The sequence below is a fragment of the Pseudonaja textilis genome, chromosome 7, assembly GCF_049901715.1.
Source record: "Pseudonaja textilis isolate UNSWEBS1 chromosome 7, rPseTex1.2, whole genome shotgun sequence".
Classification (NCBI taxonomy): Eukaryota; Metazoa; Chordata; class Lepidosauria; order Squamata; family Elapidae; genus Pseudonaja; species Pseudonaja textilis.
In genome coordinates, this window is record NC_141996.1 from 4,938,608 (window position 1) to 4,958,766 (window position 20,159).

Here is a 20,159-nt window from a genome sequence, read left to right on the forward strand (position 1 = left end):
AGTTGACTATCATGCCTAAAGGTGGGACTAGAACTCCCCATCTCACAGGGATTGGTCCAGAGTCACCCAGTTGGCTATCATGGGACCCAAAGTCACCTAGCCAACTTTCATGCCTAAGGGGGAACTTGAACTCAAGATCTTCCATTTTCTATGCTACTGCTTTAAGCTTTACGCCAAGCTAGCTCTCCTTTAATGTTATAATGTTTAAGAAACTAAAATAAAATAATAAAAACAAAACGTAGCTTAACCGTATTTCTGCAAGCCTTTTCTTTTCCTCTTCATGACCCTGTAATCCCTTGCATTGGGATGGAGTCAGAGGTGACTGAATGGAGCTGTGCATTTACTGGCCGATTCCCTTCCTGACGCCTACGTGGAGCTCACAGCAAATATTTTCTCTTTGCGCCCAGAGAGAGAAATATCCGCCTCTGCCTAGGATCGAAATCGAAGCCTCTAGATTTTGCAGCCCACCGTATTCTGTTAAGCCTATCTTAGAAAATTTCAGAGTGACCCCAGAAGAGACATTAAAAAAAAAAAATCCTGCATCCAAGTTTGCATCAGCCGTCTCTTGGCTGAACGGCAAAGCTGCATGCGCCGATGCAGAATTAGCCATTCTTTGCTTCAAAGTCTGCAAAGCAAGTGACCTTCGTAGCCCTGTCATTTTTATCGAGCTCGTAAATGGCAGGCAGTGGGGAAGCCAAGCAATCTTTTCAAATTAGAGGAAGAAAGAACCAGAGAAGAATAAAGGCCAGGTGGACAAGAGCGAATTATACGGGTGGTTAAAAAATGGAAGGCTCCCCATTGGGTTCTATTGTGCCTATGGAACAGCATTCAAGAGAACCAGCCAATCACCGTTTTTAGCAGAACAAAGAACATTTCATCGAACGATTTCAATAATAAGGTCAGGCATATTTGTATTTAGAAGTCGTGGCTTCAGAATGGTATCCCAATTGGATATAATGCCTGTCCTCAATTCCTAAACTTTAGGCAACCTCAGGTATGTCTGTCTCAGCCTGGAAATTCAGTTTTTAAATATAAATATAAATATATATATGTGTGTGTTTTAAAAAGCAGTCTTCAACAGCGGGAGTTTAAAAAGCTCAGCGTGACAGCACTCGCTCGCAATCCATTTGCAATCGAATGCAATTCAAAATCCGCCATTTTCCTGCTGTTGATAATTCGGGCAACCATTTGCGAGATATTGGATTGAACCGGTTCCCCCAAATCCACGGCGTCTTCGATGTAAAGCAAAATTGCATTCATTGTGAGCCCATGAACTGCACCAGTAAATAAAACTGAGGGGGGAACAGAACTGGAACATGTGACGATATATACTTATAATATATCCACATTTGAATTTATATTTTAGAATGTAATAGAATTCTTCATTGGCCAAGTGTGATTGGACACACAAGGAATTTGTCTCTGGTACGTAACCTCTCAGTGTACATGCAAAAACAAGAAAGTGATAAGCTATAGATTATGTATGTTTATATGATTATATGTTAACTATAAATGATATTTAACAAGAATAACAGAGTTGGAAGGGACCTTGGAGGTCTTCAAGTCCAACCCCAAAAACTTCCAATGTTGGAGCATTCACAATTTCTGGAGGCAAGTTGTTTCACTTATTAATTGTTCTAACTGTCAGGAAATTCTTGCTTAGTTCTAGGTTGCTTCTCTCCTTGATTAATTTCCACCTATTGCTTCTTGTCCTGCCTTCAGGGGCTTTGGAGAATAGCTTGACTCTCTCTTCTTTGTGGCAGCCCCTCAAATATTGGAACATGGTTTATATTTATAAGAATAATAATAAATCCATGGTTATAATAACACCGTAGTTGGAATACTGCATCCAGTTTCAGTCACCAGGTATAAAGAGATGTTGAAATCTTAGAAAGAGTGCAGACATAAACAACAAAGGTGATTAGGATAAAACGCATGATGAATGGCTTAAGGGAACTACGGATGTGTAGTCTAACAAAGAGAAGGCTTAGAGGAGACTTCATAACTTCTTCTAATATTTGAGGGGCTGCCGCAAAGAAGAGGGGGTCAATCTATTTTCCAAAGCACCTGAAGGCAGGACAAAGACGCAACAGATGGAAACTAACTTAAGGAGAGAAACAACCTAGAAATAAAGGAGAAATTTACTGACAGTGAGAACGATTAATCAGTGGAATTGGCTTATCTTGAGAAGTTGTGGCTGCTCCATCACTGGAAGTTTTTAAGAAGAGACCGGACGGCCGTTTGTTTGGAATGGTAGGGTCTCCTGCTTGAGAAGGAGGCTGGACTAGAAGACCTCCAAGGTCCCTTTCCTTTAAATGCTTTTAGCGAATCTGGCTTTCCCATTGAGTTTGCTCGTCAAAAATGCGAGGACTGGTCATAAGTCACTGTTACTTTGAACAGTCAGTAAATGGATGGCTGTGAGTTGAGGACCTGATCTATCAAAGGTATTGTGTATTCCAAAAGATAATGTTGGCTTAGATGCGACCAGGAGAACAAGATATCCCAAATCTTGAAAGAACATGTCAGATAATGCCAGGAATCCAAGGAAAAATCAAGGCATCTAAAGATTTATGCAGAGAAAGTTTATAGGGAGAAGTACCAGACAGAATGTCACTTTTTCAAAAGGCACCTGGATTTTGTTTTTCCTTGAAGACGTTTCACTTCTGATCCAAGAGGCTTCTTCAGTTCTGACTGAAGCTTCTTGGACAAGAAGCGAAATGTCTTCATGGAAAGACAAAGCAAGCCCCGTTGTCTTTTTTTAAAAAGCACCCTAGGGACAACCATGACAAAGTAGGCAACAACCTACCTCTGGGTAAGCTAGAGAAATGTGGAATAGATAGCATCACCACCAGATGGACTCACAACTGGCTGACAAACCGTACTCAACGAGTAGTCCTTAATGGGGCTAAGTCTTCATGGAGGGAAGTAAGCAGTGGGGTGCCACAAGGTTCTGTCTTAGGCCCAGCACTCTTCAATATCTTCATTAACGACTTAGATGAGGGAATAGAAGGGGAACTTACCAAATTTGCAGATAATACTAAGCTGGCAGGAATAGCCAACACCCAAAAAGATAGGCTCAAGATCCAGATGGATCTTGACAGACTAGAACACTGGGTGGTATCTAACAAAATAAAATTCGATGTAGAGAAAAGTAAAGTCTTACACTTAGGCAAGAAAAACCAAAAGTGCACATACAGACTGGGTGAAACCAGGCTTAGTAGCAGGAACTGTGAGGGGGATCTTGGAGTCTTCAGTGGACAACCAGCTAAATAGGAGCCAGCAGTGTGCAGCAGCAGCCAAAAAAGCTAATGCAATCCTAAATTGCATTAACAGAGGGAAACAATTGAGATCAAGGGAGGTACTAATACCACTCTATAAAGCCTCAGTAAGACCACACCTAGAGTACTGTATCCAGTTTTGGTTATGACATTATAAAAAAGTTGTTGAGACTCTAGAAAGAGTGCAGAGAAGAGCAACCAGGAGGATTAGGGGACTGGAGGCTAAAATATATGATGAATGGTTGCGGGAACTGGGCCTGGCTAGACCAGGGGAGACATGATAGGAGTCTTCCAATATTTGAGGGGCTGCCATAGAAGGGAAGGGGTCAAGCTATTTTCTAAAGCGCCTGTAGGCCAGACAAGGAATAATGGGTGGAAACTGAACATGGAGAGATTTAACCTGGAAATAAGGAGAAACTTTCTGACAGTGAGAATAATCAACCAATGGAACAGAAATTGCTTTCGGAAGTTGTGGGAGTGCCATCAATCGAGACTTTCAAGAAGAGATTGGACTGCCATCTGTCAGAAATGATGTAGGGTCTCCCGCTTGGGCGGGGGGGGGGGGTTGGACTAGATGACCTACAAGGTCCCTTCCAACTGAGTATCTGTTATCTGTAATGGATAATGGAGAATCTCCACAGACATGTACCAAGTAGTAGCAAATATAATTCAAGGAAAAGAGACATTTCCACCATGAGAAGGAATACAGAAGGGGAAAAGGAGGATACAGAGAAAAAAGGTTATCACGAAACACCTATACCTACTTGAGAGATATCCATGACTGAGTCACAGCTCAGCGGTCTGGTGGACGTCAGGTCATTAGAACCAAGGACCGTTGAGATTATTCCATTTTGGTCCACACGTCGGATCATTGTACCGTCCACAAAATAAATAAACCCAAACTTGTCCACCGTGATGCCTGTGACAAGGAAACAAACTCAAGTTAACAACTTAGCCAAGCAATGCCTGGACATTAAAACTATTCGTTTTGTTGGGTCCTTGGTGCTCCCTGAATGTGGCTGTTTTCCTGCAGACGTTTCATAACCCAACTAAATAACATCATCGGTGTAGCAGGGAGTAGGGTTCGCTCTCTGGTTATATACTACCGGTTTGTCCTTTCAGTGTTGGCAGGAGTGTTTTTGATGGTTCCTTGATTGGCTTGTTGTTTACTGTTTGTTTGTTAAATGATACCCGATTAAGGAGCTACTAACTTCAATAAAGACTAACGAACTCAAGCAAATCAGAATTCTGAGGCTAAGCTCTGCCTTTAAGAACTCTTTTATTGGGTACACCATATCGGTACAATCACATGGAAAAGCTACTCTAAAGGTTTCCCGTGGTTTCAGTATAATTAAAATAGGAAATAACTCCCTCCCCAAAAGTCAAAGGTTACGTTGGCCAATTAGGTTAATTGGCGGGCTCTCCAGGCACTCCTCCCCATTTCTATCCACCACTTGTACGGATGACCTTGGTTCTCAGGAGACAGTTCTGTGTTTTGTCTAGCATTTCATCCTCCTTTCCCCCCCACTACCCACTCCGGGTGGCAATTGAGGAATAGAAAAACGGCTTATGCCAGGTTCGATTCAAAGTTGACGGTAAGCTGTTCGTAATCAGGGAGCAACTGCAGTAAGTGGTCATTGTTATTTAGCTGTCTCATTCTAAAAAAAGGAGAATGCCAGGGTTCCGACGAATCGGATGCCCTAATTAATTCATGAGCCAAATTTCAAAAGAAATCCAACTATTTATTAGGAGCAACATGTTGGCACTTTCCCAAATGCAGTTGGCTCTGCCCCACATAATTTACTGCCCACTTATGACCCTATTTCCCCTCTCCTTCCAAGGTGTGTCATAAATCACATTCTCCAATGGAGCATTTTTTGCGGGCTGCAGAAAACAGGCCTCTCCGGTGTCTTTTCTAGTAACCTGAGGTACAATCTGGAGAAAGATATGTGTGGAATGTGCTTCTGGTCATAGCAACCGAGCTTCTCTATCAATTCTTCCTCCCCCAGCCCCGCCTATGGCAGGCCAGGAATTCTTTACGAGTTGACAGAGAATATTTGTAAGTCATGGGGTTCGCATGGTGACGTCATGGCACGTATGGCACACCCCTCATCGATGCTCATGGACAGACGTCCTTAAGAACCGTTGTAACTTCAAATGGTCACTAAATGAATAGTTGTAAGTCGAGGATTACCTGTATTAAAACAGTCCTTTCAGGGCTCTCAGAGTTGGCTAGCTGTCAGGGTTCCGGTAATTACCCCCATTTAAATCATAAGTCTCTAGCCGGATTTTCAAAACTTGAAGATTTATTAGGAGTAACCATGCCGGCGCTGCCTGGGTGTAGCCAACTCTGAGGCACATAATTCACTGTCACCCTTGACTCTGGTTTTCCCCCCACCCCTCTGGGTGTATCGTAATCCATATTCTCCAATGGAACACCTCCATAGCCCAGAGTCATCCATCAGGCTTTCCAGTTAGAATTTTGCGAGGCAGAAACTTCGGACACCTAGAAGTTATCTATGAAAACATTTATGGAATGCGCTTCCGGTTTTGCAAGCTGCTGCACCGCTCCCCCCTCCCTTTTTGCTGGCAACTCCAAAAGACCAGAGAAATATATTATGAGTTGACAAGTCTCTCTCTTACCCCTGGGGCTTGTTAGGGTGGCTTCGGTTGCTTTCCCGCCATCTCCGCAGTGGGTGTCATCGAACGGAAGGCATTGGTCTCCTGTCCCGGCTACCACTTCCGAGTTCTTCACAACGTCCTTGATCACTGTCGTTGACTTGATCTTGAAGATACGACGGCTGCTGGTATCCGAGAGGTAGATGGATCCAGAGGTGGGGTCGGCGGTCAGGTAATATTTATGAGCTGGGCTGTGACTGCAAAATTGAGGGCAGAAAGGACCCCGTTTATCTCTTGCACAACCCCCAAGTCAAGATACTTAATTGTGTATCACAGCACTGCGAAGTCCCCAAAGCCAATGTAATAAGCAAAGATACAGTAGATGGGAGTATCGAAAGACCGGAGGATTTGAAAATGGCCCTGTTGGCGTTAGCTGGATGCAGCCGATACTAAAATACATAATTCATTTCCACCGTGACCCTGGCATTTCCCACCCACCCACTGGATGTATATTCTCCAATGGGACACATCCATAGCCAAGAGTCATCAATTATGCTCTCCAGTAATATTCTGGCTCTCCAACAACTTTGGGCTTCCAGGGCGATTATTTAGGCACTTAAGGAATGCACTGTTTTTCCCCCACTTCCTTTTTCTGGCAGCTAAAAAGACCAAAGGAGTATCTTTTTAGTTGACAACTTGGTTTCTGCACAAGCCAGAGTGAAAACGAAGCTGGTTAAAAGGAAATGTGATCTGATCTTGGTGCTCTTTGAGCTTGGCTGTTTCCTTGCAGACGTTTCATTACCCAACAAGGGAACATAATCAATGCTAGTAGGGAGTGGGGATTATGGAGTGGAGGAGGAGGAGAATTGTGGGGTCCTTGGTGCTCTCTGAGCTTGGTGGTTTTCTCTAAGACGTTTCATGACCCAACTAGATTTTATTGACTCTTTCCTAGTATGATTTGATTGCTGATTGTACCCTATGACTATTATTAAGTGTTGTACCTGATGATTCTTGACTCTTGACGAATGTCTCTTTTCTTTTTATGTACACTGAGAGCATTTGCACCAAGACAAATTCCTTGTGTGGCCAATAAAGAATTAATTCTTTCTTTCTTTCTTTCTTTCTTTCTTTCTTTCTTTCTTTCTTTCTTTCTTTCTTTCTTTCTTTCTTTCCTTCCTTCCTTCCTTCCTTCCTTCCTTCTTTCTCTCTCTCTCTCTCTTTCTCTCTCTCTCTCTCTCTCTCTCCATCTACTCCCTCCTAGCACTGATGATGTTAGCTAGTTTGGATAATGAAATGCCTGCAAGAAGACAAACCAGTTTAGAGAGCACCAATGACCCCACAGTCCTCCTTCCTCCTCCATCATTCCAAATTCCCCTCTAGCACTGCTGATGTTACTTAGTTTGGTAGTGAAACATCTTCAAGAAACAACCAAGTTTAGAGAGCACTAAGGACCCCACAATCCTCCTCCTCCTCCTCTCCCTCCTAGCACTGATGATATTACCTACCCTGGATAATGAAATATCTGCAAGAAAATCACCAAGCTCAGAGAGCATAAAGGACCCCTCATTTCAACTGCAAGCTACAAATATTCTCCTTTATTGTGGTCTGGAGTGTTTCTTGCCCAAGTGGTATAGCCCCCTTTTTTAAAACAAACACCTGCCAAAAATAATACGCAGCAATGTAAGTGACATGCATGGGGTGAAATGGATGGATGGATGGAAGGAAGGAAGGAAGGAAGGAAGGAAGGAAGGAAGGAAGGAAGGAAGGAATCCCTCTCATGGTGTATAATCAAGCGAGAAGACGCTCAGAAGAGCAAATGAAATGCAGAAAAGGTTTAAAACCCTTAATTCCTTTCCTCTTGCACACACGCATGTAGAGAGTTGTGTATGTGTGTATGAAAGACTAACTCCAGCTCTCTCCCTTTTCACATGTGCAGCCAATGGAGTCTTTATTCTATAACTGGTTCTGTTGGAATGCACCAATATTTCCCTTATCGTTTATTAAATTTGTTTGCCATCCCTCTCGGTGCAAAGCGACTAAATTGAGATAGTCCTCAACTTACGGCCGCTTAGTGACCATCTAAAGTTCTGAGGGATCTTAAGACCAAAGGTTGAGCCCTCCCCACAACCATTACATGACGTAACATTTCTGCACTCAACACAAGAGACTTGTGCTGGATTACAAAATCTCTTCCCTAACCCATATAGCCTAGACGGTTAACAAGGGGGTATGTGCATAATTTTGCATTTTATTTATTTACTTAGTCGTGTTTATGTATGATATATTAGAGGTGGAGACCCTTTGAAAGCTGTATGCCATAAAATTTCATTTTTAATGTATGCCGATTAGTGTACGTTCAAAATGACAATAAAGTTATTCTGAGTCTAACAACACAGATCGATTGTGAGCCAACCCATTCTGGTCTTTGAGGCCTAGTAACTTAGCCAGCTGTATTTGCAAACTCTGCAGTCTTTCTGCTTTAGTTTTAATGCAGTGGTGGCTGGCCTGAAACATGGTGGCAAGTTGAGGAAAAAAAAAAAACTGACAGCAGGCTGGAAATGGGCATTTAGGTTTATAGTTTTAATAGATTAGATTATATAAAACGGATGGTGAGTTGCACAAAGTAATTTTCAGATCATTTTCCACCCTGGAAAACCAGCTGCTGTTTTCCTTCAACGGAACTGAAGGTTCTGTAAAAGAATAACAGATTAAAAGAGTTGGAAGGGACCTTAGAGGTCTTCTAGTCCAGCCCCCTACTCAGGCAGGAAACCCTATATCATTTCAGACAAATGGCTGTCCAATCTCTTCTTAGAAAGTCACAAGAAACATCCACAACTTCTGGAGGCAAGTTGTTCCACTATCAATTGTACTAAATTAATCTAACTGCTCTAAATTAAACTTATTTCGTCTTCTCTCCTTGATTAGTTTCCATCAGTTGCTTCTTGTCTTCAAAGCTGTTTTTGCATGCTTTGGAGAAATAGGTTGACCCCAATTGGAGCAGTCCCTCAAATATTGAGGGACTGCTAATCATGTCACACCTAAACTAGACATACCCAATTCATCTTCTTTTAATGATCCCATAATCGCTTTGGAGCCCATGCAACTGAACGGAGCGGAGTGTTTTACTGGCCGGATGCCCTTTCTCTCGCCAATGAGGAGTTTTGTCCAGAAGATCTATTCCCATCGTGCCCATCTGCCTCTACCTAGGATCGAACTCACAGCCTCCCGATGGTGAGGTGAGAGCTCCACCGCTAGGCCACCGCACCACTCACTAGACATACCCAATTCCAGCAACATATCCAATTCGTCATCAAAACACCTTGATGTCTTGCGACAAACGATTTAATGTAGATATCAAAAAAAAAGGATCCTGAATTAAAAATTTAGTAGGTTTATTGTAGGGTTCAGGGTTAGCAGAGCCAGAGATCAAAACACGGGAGAGGGGAGGCGTGGCCTCGCGATATAAGCCCTGCCCCTTTCACAGACATAGTTTGTGAGGCTTGTTGCAGATTTCAATCTCAGGGCCTCCTGTTTTTGCATTTCACCTCTTTGCTGCTCGATAAATTGCATTATTAGGGGAGGATAAAAATAAAATAAAATAAATTTGTTTCATATTCCTTCACCCGTTGGCAGCCCAGCAACCTTAAATCACCTTATAACAACAAGAAAAAAGGGTGGCGAGGAAGAAAAAGTAGAGCATGCAACTTGACAGAGAAAAGGAACCCACAACTGACCATCGGGTGTCTTACCTATGCCTGAAATCTTTATTTCTGACAGAAGAGCAGGAACGCAGAAGGCAGAAGAGGAGAAGGAAGGAGGAGAGAGAGAGAGAGAGAGAAAAGGTTAGAAGGTGAACTCCGAGCCCGGCGGTTTAGGCTGGAAAGTCGACAGTAACAACCGCACACTCTCTACAAGGCAGCAATAAATAAAAGAGTTAGCAAACGGATCCTTTTCGAAGAGCAGGAAACTTGTCGTAGACCTATCGCCTCAGGTGGTGGTTGGGAAAATATCATTTGTCCAATGCTGGCTGGTTGAAATAGAATGTAGTTGGGATTGTAGTTATATAAATCCATTGTTGGGTTATTATGTCTTGAGAGAGAGAAGAGAGAGAGAGAGAAGCAAGAGAGAGGAGCAGAAAAGAGAGAGAGAGAAAGGAGAGAGAGAGAGAAAAGAGAGGGAGAGAAGAGAGAGAGAAAAGGAGAGGGAGAGAGAAGAGTTAAAGGAGCAGAGAAGAGGGGGAGGGAGAGAGGAGAGAGAGAAGAGACAGAGAAGAAAATGAGAGAGAAGAAGAGAGAGAGAGAGAGAGAGAAGGAGGAGAGAGGAAGAGAGAGAGAGAGAGAGAGAGAGGAGCAGAGAAGAGAGAGAAAGAGAGAGAGAGAAAGAGAGAGAGGAGAAGAGAAAAGAGAGAGAAAAGGAGGGGAGAGAAGAGTTAAAGGAGCAGAGAAGAGAGAGAGGAGCAGAGAAGAGGGGAGGGAGAGAGAGAGAAGAAAAGGAGAGAGAGAGAGAGAGAGAGAGAGAGAGAGAGAAAGAGAAGAGAAGAGAGAGAGGGAGAGAGGAGAGGAGCAGAGAAGAGAGAGAAGAGAGAGAGAGAAAAGGAGAGAGAGAGAGAGAGAGAGAACGAAGAGAGAGAAAAGGAGGGAGAGAAGAGAAGAGTTAAAGGAGCAGAGAAGAGAGAGGAGCAGAGAAGAGGGGAGGGAGAAAAGAGAAGGGAAGAGAAGAGAGAGAAGAGAGAGAGAGAGGAGAGGAGCAGAGAAGAGAGAAGAAAGAGAGAAGAGAGAGAGAGAGAGAGAAGAGAGAAGGAGAGAAGAGAGAGGGAGGAAGAAAGAAGAGAGGGAGGAGAGAGAGAGGAGAAGAGGGGAGGAGAGAGAGGAGAGGAGAGAGAGAAAGGGAAGAGAAGAGAGAGAGAGAAGAGAGAGAGAAAGAGAGAGAGAGAAGAGAAAGAGAGTGAGAGAGGCTATCCTGGATGTTTATTGTAATTTATTTTTTTGAAGTTTCACCACTGGTCAGAGTGCCTCTTCACGTTTCATGGAGAGGCCACTTAACTGCTGGACCCCGGAGGGCCAAAATTGGGTTGTTTTTTTTAAAGTTTTATTGCACAAAAGCCACCCAGTTGCCCCAGGAGAAGGAGAGAGAAGGAAAAGAGAGGAAGGGAGAAAGAAGGCCAAACCAATGTTTAGGCTGAGCTCGGTGGTCCCGAACAAGCTTCACAAAGCTTGCCTTGTTGCAAACTTTGTGAAGCCCCCACCCCACCTCCCCACTTTCAAAGTGCTCTTTCGGCTGAAGTAAAACCTCACTTTAAAGGCCTTTTCTCTCTCTCTCTCTCTCTCTCTCCCTCTCTCTCTCTCTCTCCATCTCTCTCTCTTTCTCTCCTCTGGAGGAGAAGCGTTTTCAGCTCTCAAATTCACATTTTCCCCGAATGGGCGCCCAGCCAAACCCAACCAGACCTGTTGGCTAAGCTCCTTGAGCTGGGACGCCAAGCAGAAAATGAGCAGAAGGACAGTTAAGTCCTCGGCTTACGACCACCATTTTGCCCCGTGGCTAAGCGAGACCGTTGTTAAATGAGGTTTCGGCCCGTTTTACGACCTGGCTTCAGCCACAACTGCTGAAGCGAATCACGGCCGTCGTTCGATTAGTCGCACGGTCGTTAAGCGAATCTGGCCTTCCCCGCTGACTTGGTTGTTAGAAGGGTTGCAAAAGGGGATGCTGAGACCGTCATAAATAGGAATCAATTTCTAAGCCTGCCTCTTCTGTGACTGTGTTCTGAATGGCTCAGCGCGCAGTAGTGGCCTGCGGCCTTGTATGAGGAAAGCTATCCTTTTTAACTTGAATTGTGGGGCAGGTAGGAGAGAGAAAGAATCACAGAGTGGGAAGGGGCCTTGGAGGTCTTCTAGTCCAGCCCCTTGCTCAGGCAGGAAGCCCTATATCATTCCAGACCAATGATTATCTAATCTCTTCTTAAAAACTTCTAGTGTCGGAGCATTTAAAACTTCTGGAGGGAAAACCGTCCCACTGATTAATTGTTCTGTCAGGGAATTTCTCCTCAGTTCTCTCCTTGATTGACAAGGAGAGATTCCAGCTAGAAATAAGGAGAATTTTTCTGACAGTGAGAACAATCAAGCCATGGAACAGAAGTTGTCATCGGAAGTTGTGGGACATTCATCCCTGGAGGCTTTCAAGAAGAGATTGGAATCTCATCTGTCAAAAATGGCGTAGGGTCTCCTGCTTGGGCGGGGTTGGACTAGATGACCCACAAGGTCCCTTCCCACTCTGTTAATCTGTAATTGACGAGTTTCCACCCGTTGCTTCTTGTTCTGCCTTCAGATGCTTTGTAGAATAGGTTGACCTCCCTCTTTGGGCCAACCCCATAGGTAACGAAACATCGCTATCTTATCTATCCAGGGATGGGCTTCAAAAATTTTAGCAACCGGTTCGTGGCCATGGTGGGCGTGGCCTAGTTGGCCTCCTGCACCAGGGGGGGGGGAGGTGTTTCTCCCTCCCGGGCTCCGGAGGCTTTTCTCAAGTCTCTGAGAGGGCGAAAATGGCCTCTCCAGGCTCTGGAGGCCCTCTGGAGGCCAGAAACAGGCCCGTTGTTTCTGGCCTTCCGGAAGGCCCATTTTTCGCCCTCCCTGTGCTCCAGAGGCTTTCCTCAAGCTTCCGGGAGGGTGAAAACAGCCTCCCCGGGCTCCGGAGGCCCTTTGGAGTCCAAGAACGGGCCCATTTCCAGCTTTCTGGAGCTTTCGAGAGGCTCAGTTTTTGCCTTCCCGAGCTTCCGTCTGGGCCCTGTGCTTACCTAGGAGCCAAAACGGGCCATGTGGGGATTCCTGGGAGGAGCGGGGCGGGTGGGGCCAGCCTTGGTTCACCCAACTGGCGATTAAAAATGATAAAATGAGCTACCAGTTCGTCCAAACCGAGGAGAACCGGTAGCAGCCCACCCCCTGGTCCATAAAAATGCTTCATTTCATTTCACCCTGAAATGTTCCGTTCCTGCTTCCGTCATCTGAGAACAATCATCTCGAGGGGCAGCAAAGCCACCAACGTTACAAAACGCTGGCCATACCTTAACTCCAAGATATTGGTGACGTTCCCCGAAGGGAAGATCCTTCGGATGTAGTTGAAGTCTCCGACATACAGGCTGCCGTCTGAGCCGCAGGTCAGGGCAACAGGTGCCAGGAGTTTGTTGCCGTCGGCCAGGCCGTTGCAACTCGGGCAGGAGATGCTTCTTCGGCGTCCGTTCCCCATGATGCTCCCTATAACTCGGGGTTGCTGGGAGATGAATTGGTTTTCCCCATTTCCTTTGTGCAGGATACCTGGGAGTGGGGGGCAAACACAAGGGGTGATAGGCAGAACTTGTTCTGACCCGGGCTTCCCAAAATCACGAAGCAGACTCCTCGTCCCTTTTTATTAGGCTAATGTGAACTCCTATCATTCACATCCAGCAAAGTCCTGGCAAACAGTCTTTCAAGAGGGTTTTACAACCACAGACCTTATCAGGCTTGGAGAATTGCCAGGCCGATAGCTTCTGAGCTCAAGGCTGTACAAGAAAACACTTGGCAAGGAGTCTCTAGAGTCACGAACAAATCTTTACACTAATTAAACGAACTGACTGTCTCCTGCAAACATCACTCCCCTTTCGCTCCTCTTTATTCCCTATGGGAGGGTCCATTCATCATCCACCTATGCCTTTACTCCCAAGTTGACCCTTGTTCCTTAACCGTTTTCTTCTCCTGGCAGCTCTACGCATGCGTACATCGGGAACAGGCTCCAACTGTTCTTCTGCCCCGCTGATCTCTGACTCCGAAGGCTGATAACTGTTGGACGGTCCTGGCCCCATCTCTGCCTCTGACAGAGAGCACACAGAGGTCCAACCCATAGATTTCTACTGCTCTTCTCTCCTCTCCCTTCTGCACATCCATGTGTCGGGCAATGGACCCAGCTGTTCCTCCTCTTCTTCATCAGCCACCTCCAGATCTGAGGGCTGGCAGATGGCCCAGGCTCTATCTCTGTCTCTCTCTCTCTCTCTCTCTCTGCCACCTCCATTCCCTCCTTCCGCTCAGAGCTCCAAGGTTGCCCTGATGGTGACCCTGACTCCAATGTCTCCTCCTCCTCCGATTCGGCTGCTGGAGGGGCTGACAGCCAAAGGACCGTAACATAAAGGAGACGGGTGGTTAGGAAATATGAAGTATGTATAAAGAAATGAACCATTAAACAAACATACCACTTTGGATGTTAAGCGCATGATGCTTGTCCAGAGACCATCCTCCAAGTTTCGAAGCGTCTATTTCGTAACCCTGAAGCACCGCTGTCCGTTTCTCCCACAGGATCAAATCCGGGCACGATTCGTATTCGTATCCCACTGAGACTGGGAGTCGCGAGAGGAAGAAAACCAGGTAAGACACTAGAGAAATCAGCCTAGTATGAACAGCTTTCAAGCAGTATCTTTAAAAAGAAATACCAAAACACAACCCGGATCAACTATGAAAAGAGGCAACTGCAATCCCAAGAAAATAAAAAAATAAAAAAAAACCAATAATAAATGAAAGAAAATAAACCAGATTCAGCTAGATCAAACACTTTTATATTCCCCCCATCCCAAGGAAAGTTCAGGGCTATGGCGTCTGGGCTTCAAAAATTCAGACAACCACAAGATGGCAGCAGAGAGTCAATTTTTTTTGTGTCTCTCTGCTGCCATCTTGTGGTTGTCTGAATTAAGCGGCTTAAATATAGGAATGGTAAGAAAATGTAAGGTGGGAAGGAGAAATCTTTCTATGGAAAGGGGTTCCACAGGACAAAGGGAAGGACCAGAAACCGCTCCCCCAAGTGTGGTTTTGCCATCTGAACTTCAGATAGTGGTTGGTCAGGACTTTACAGAAAGCAATCCTGGTTAACTTGAGTTGAGTTGGAAGGGACCTTGGAGGTCTTCTAGTCCAACACCCTGATCAGACAGGAAACCCTATATAAACCATTCAGACAAATGGTTATCCAATCTCTTCTTAAAAGCCTCTAGTGATGGATCACCCACCACTTCTGGAGACAGGTCATTCCACCGATTAATTGTTCTAACGGTCAGGAAATTTCTCCTGAGTTCTAGGTTGCTTCTCTCCTTGATAAATTTCTATCCGTTGCTTCTTGTCCTGCCTTCAGGTGCTTTGGAGAATAAGTTGACCCCCACTTCTTTGGGGCAGCCCCTCAAATATTGGAAGATTGCTATCATACCACCCTTAGTCCTTCTTTTTATTAAACTAGACATGTCCAGTTCCTGCAACCATTCTTCGCATGTTTTAGCCTCCATCCTCCTAATCCTCTTTGTTGCTCTTCTCTGCACTCTTTCTAGAGACTCAACGTCTTTTTTACACCGTGGCAACTAAAACTAGATTCAATATTCTAAGTACGGCCTTACCAAGGCCTTATAAGGTGGCATTAACACTTCATGTGATTCTATCCAGGGGTGGGCTTCCCATTTTTTAGCAAGGGGCTCTCTGCCCTAAGGACGAGCTGGGTGGGCGTGGCTGGGTGGGTATGGCCAACTCGACATCGTTTCTTTGCCCTAATGACCTAAAAAAAGATATATACCCATAGAGTTGTTTATTATTTCATGTCATTTAATAATTAAATAAAAGACGGGGTGAAACCAGGCTTAATAGCAGTGACTGTGAAGAGGGATCTTGGAGTCTTAGAGGAGTTTCTGGTGAGCTATGTGATTCTTATTATTTGGGAAATTCATCCCCTCGGAGGCCAGTGGCTATATTATCTGATTTTGTCAATGGCTCTTGCTCGCAAGCGCTGAGTGGATTGTTTATCTAGCTTGCCACACTTTTACGAGATGTGAAATGCTCTTGGCTGAATGTCCAGAAGTTCAATTAAGCCTATTAAGAGCTTTCCCTTGCTGCTTGTCTTTCTGAAGTTATTGGGGGCTATCTCTCTGAGCCCCTGCGAGACCCCAGCAGCCCTGATACTATCCCTCTGTTATGCAGTCTAGAACTGTATTGGTAGCTGCAGCTACCAAAGATTAGAAAGGCAGATACAAAAACGGTATCTTACCGAACAAGAAGATAAACAATTTTATGAAGTTTGGGATCTTTTTTTATCAATGGTTAGATAATAAAACATAATAATAGAATATTCAGATTTAGCATAAAAAATTTTTTTCTTGATATTATCTTTATAAAACATTATCAAGATAGATTTGGTATGATCTTATGATTTATTGCAAAATAAATTAAGTAAACTATAGTTATCTCGTTAAAATATGAATTAACAAAATTATAGATAAATGATTTTTTTTTAGTGATGATATTAGGTTATACAATTATTGATTGATAATATGAGCTATTATGTAATATAATTATATTAGTGACTAGGAAATGGATGCACAAAAAAAAGTGGTAAACCAATCGATGCACTGTATGTAAATTCACGAAGAAGGAGGATATTTTTATGTTTTTTGTGGTATGTTTATGTTGTCTTATTGTTAAAATAATTTTTTTTTTTTATAATAATAATAAAAAAAATGGTATCTTACCGAAGACTTCGGATAACCCATAGACCTTCTGATTGTAGACGTCCGTCTTGTCCCAGATGAAGTAGTAAGAGAGGTCTGGAGCTGCAGCAAACCACTTTCTGAAGAGGCGCCCTTCCACCGCAACCATGAGGTGGACTTTCATAAGGTTGAAAGGTATGGTGGGATGGGTTAAGCTGATCTTCAGGACCGATTTGTAGCCAGGCGTACGGCTGCTCAGGTAGCTGAGCTTGATTTTAGTCCCTGAGATTTTAATCTCTTCTTGTAAGGCCTGGAGATTAAAAACAAAACAAAAAAAATCACAGCTGAAGAACTTCCGAAGACAGCAAAGTCCACATTTTGGACAAAGAGGACTGCTGGTTTGAAAGAGGGGTCAAAGAGATCGCTAGGTCAAAACTGATCAACCCTTTCTCAATAGGGGTGGGGGTAGGTGGGGATTACAGGCTTAATTTATCTCCAGTCTACAACACAGTCCTTTCGGCAGTTCTAAGAAGACTCCACACGCATCTGCACCACTCAGATGACCCTGAGGACACAGATAAACTTCCAAGTGGCCTCAGCGGCCCTCTAAAAGGATGCAAATGACCAGCTGTCTGCAAGGAATATAAATCCTTCCATTCCCCACCATCCAGTCAGAGTTGGAGATATATATATATATATTTCCCTCCTAGCACTGGTGACATTAGCTAGTTGGGTGATGGAAGGTCCACTAGAAACCACCAAGTTCAGAGAACACCAAGGATCCCTCCTCCTCCTCCACTCCACATACCCCCCTCCTTTCTATCACTGATGATGTCACCTAGTTTGGTAATGAAAGGTCTGCAAGAAACCACCAAGCTCAGAGACCACCAAGGACCCTACCCCCCCCATCTCCATCCTCCAACCTCCACTCCCTTCTAGCACTGATGATGTCACCTAGTTGGGTAATGAAAGGTCTGCAAGAAACCACCAAGCTCAGAGACCACCAAGGACCCTACCCCCACATCTCCTCCTCCATCTCCATCCTCCAACCCGCACCCCCTTCTAGCACTGATGATGTCACCTAGTTGGGTAATGAAAGGTCTGCAGGAAAACCCCAAGCTCAGAGAGCACCAAGGGCCCCATTGACGTCATCGCTGTCATTTTCCTCTTTCTTCCTGCAATCCCTATTCCCTTCTATCACTGATGGTGTTACCTGGTTGGATAATAAAATGCGTGCAAGAAAATCACAAGCACAGAGGACCCCAAACGTTCAACCCTGAGCTACAAATATTCTCTTCTATTATTGCCAGCAAACATCTATGCTGTCCTCAGGACATGAGACACTTCAATTCTTTCGGCCATTGTATAGCTTTACTTTGTAGGTTTGTGTCGATGTTAGCCAGCCCCTTCATGGTTTTGCAACACAGCTTCTCTCCTCTAATGGTCTCTGTCTTCCTGATAAGATGGAGCTGGGTGAGTTCACCCTTGCTTTTTTTTATTTTTTTGGCTGAAAAACCACAATCTTGCAAACTCCCTTGTCCTTGTGAGCGTCCAGCCACGAACCAACCTGCTTTTAAAAGCAGAATTTTAATTCCGGGATCGTGTGGATGCTATTTCGAGCAGAGGAGAGACGAGACAAACGCCGGTCCCTGAATTTACCGCATCTGGAAGTATATTTTGCGATCCCGTTTTTCTTACCTGGATTTCGGGCACGATGGGGCCTCGCTCGGAACAGGAGCTGGCAAAGGCGGTGAGCGGAGTGGGAGACACCACAGGGTTGGGCCGGGCAAAGTTGCTCAGATCGCAGCTGGGGATGTCGTTTTCTTCGTGTCGCATGACGATGGTCTCCATGACGAAGAAGTGGTTCCAGGGTAGCCAGAGGGTGTGATCCTGAGTGATGAAGGGCGCCCGCTCGAAACGCAGAACGATGGCTATCCCGCCATTGGTGACTAGGTCGAAACTGTGTGGGCAGAAAGCCAAAGATAGATAGTTGGGTTTTTTTTTTGTTTTGTTTTTGCAGGAGGGAAGCGAAACAAGTGTAGATTAGCTGGCCGATGTGGGTGAAGGAGAGTGACCTTGCGGTGACATTTCCCCTTTAAAAATAATAATAATAATGAAATGATTCTATTTTGGCCAATTGACTGGGTGGATTTGAACTCAAGCACAAATGCACCATTTTTTTTAAAAAAGACAACCCACATAAATTAAGAAAAGTATTTTCTGATTTCTTGTACAAAGCGGTAAAAAGGACTAAGAAAACATTTAAAGAAAACATGTTTCAGGGCAGAACTGTGGTAACTTTAAGATGCATAGACTTCAATTCCCAGAATTCCCTAGCCAGCATACTGGAAGCTGGAGTCTATCCATGCTGGCTGAAGAATTCTGGGAACTGGAGTCCACCCATATTGGCTGGGGGATTTTAGAAGCTGAGATCCAACCATTTTGGCTGGGGAATTCTGGGAATTGAAGTTCACCCATACTGGCTGGGGAATTCTGGGAGCTGAGATCCAACCATTTTGGCTGGGGAATTCTGGGAATTGAAGTCCACCCAAGCTGGGTGGGGAATTCTGGGAGTTGAAGTCCATACATCTTAAAAGTAGCTCAGGTTGAAAAAGGCTGCCCTAAACTGTTCACAATTAAAGCAACAATGGAAACTGGTATGTGTGTGTGTGTGTGTGTGTGTGTGTGTGTGTGTAGGAAACAGACATAGGGGGACCTTATTAACATGAAGGGAGAAATTTAAAGAGGGACTATTTTAGCTGGCAACTAGTGGCCAACATCCAGAGGCCCCATCTAAGAGATCTACTGTGAGGTAAATCTAATTTACAATCTGGCAGACATGGTGGGCCTAATTTATTTCCGGTCCATGAAAATAAAAACAAAGCAAGTGAGCCGAGAGAGCTATTGATTCTGCAATTCAAGTAGGAAAACGCTGGCTGGTTTTTAATGGCGTGCCGGCAAACTCAAAAGCGCTGAAGCTTCAAGGAAGACATTTTTAAACCAAGGGTCTTCAAACTTGACAGCTTTAAGACCTGTGGACTTCAACTCCCAGAATTCCACCTCCCGTCCTATTAGCCCCAGGAATTCTGGGAGTTGAAGTCCACAAGTCTTAAACTTGCTGAGTTTGAAGACCCTTGTTTTAAACAGTTAGTTAACATTTGACAAGGTCAGAGGTGGGTATTCATCAGGTTCTGACCAGTTCTGGAGAACCGGTAGCGGAAATTTTGAGTAGTTCAGAGAACCGACAAATGCCACCTCTGACTGGCCCCGCCCCCATCTATTCTCCTCCTCCCGAGTCCCAGCTGATTGGCTGAGTCTTCTTTGGTTGCCCTGCACAGGAGAACGGAGCTGGAAAGCAGGTTAGTGGGGTGGGGAGGGAATGGGAATTTTGCAGTATATCCTTCCCCTGGCATGTCCACCAAGCAATGCCCACAGAACCGGTAGTAAAATTTTTTGAATCCCACCAAGCCCGGATGGTGAACTGAGCAGAGCTGCAGTGGGGATTGCAGAAATAGATAGGCAGTCCTCGACTTACGACTCCAACTGAGCCCAAAATTTATGTTGCTAAGCAAGACAGTCGTTCAATGATTTCCCCCCGCATCTTACAACCTTTCTAGCCACAATTGTAAAGCGAATCACTGCAGTGGCTCACTTAGTGACACAGTTGTTAAGGGAATCTGGCTTCCCAACGTTGACTTGGCTAGTTAGAAGGTCGCAAAAGGGGATCAGGTGACCCCAGGACACGTCAACTGTCGTAAATACAAGCCCAAATGTCTGAATCTTGA

The 20,159-nt window shown here is 44.6% G+C and overlaps 1 protein-coding gene across 9 annotated transcripts in view; it reads right to left on the reverse strand.

Annotated features, from left to right (window-relative positions):
- Positions 1-20,159, reverse strand: part of TENM4 (teneurin transmembrane protein 4) — a 362,826-nt gene that overhangs the window by 28,126 nt on the left and 314,541 nt on the right. For 6 of the 9 annotated variants that reach the window (XM_087936921.1, XM_087936920.1, XM_087936917.1 and 3 more), the window contains 7 exons: positions 18,073-18,334; positions 16,417-16,684; positions 14,113-14,256; positions 12,955-13,204; positions 9,647-9,667; positions 5,922-6,154; positions 4,043-4,197 (listed from right to left, as the gene is read on the reverse strand). In XM_087936921.1, coding sequence (XP_087793047.1) covers positions 4,043-4,197; positions 5,922-6,154; positions 9,647-9,667; positions 12,955-13,204; positions 14,113-14,256; positions 16,417-16,684; positions 18,073-18,334 — 1,333 coding nt within the window. The remainder of the gene's footprint in view (positions 1-4,042; positions 4,198-5,921; positions 6,155-9,646; positions 9,668-12,954; positions 13,205-14,112; positions 14,257-16,416; positions 16,685-18,072; positions 18,335-20,159) is intronic. The other 3 variants (XM_087936922.1, XM_087936919.1, XM_087936918.1) reach the window with 1 other exon arrangement.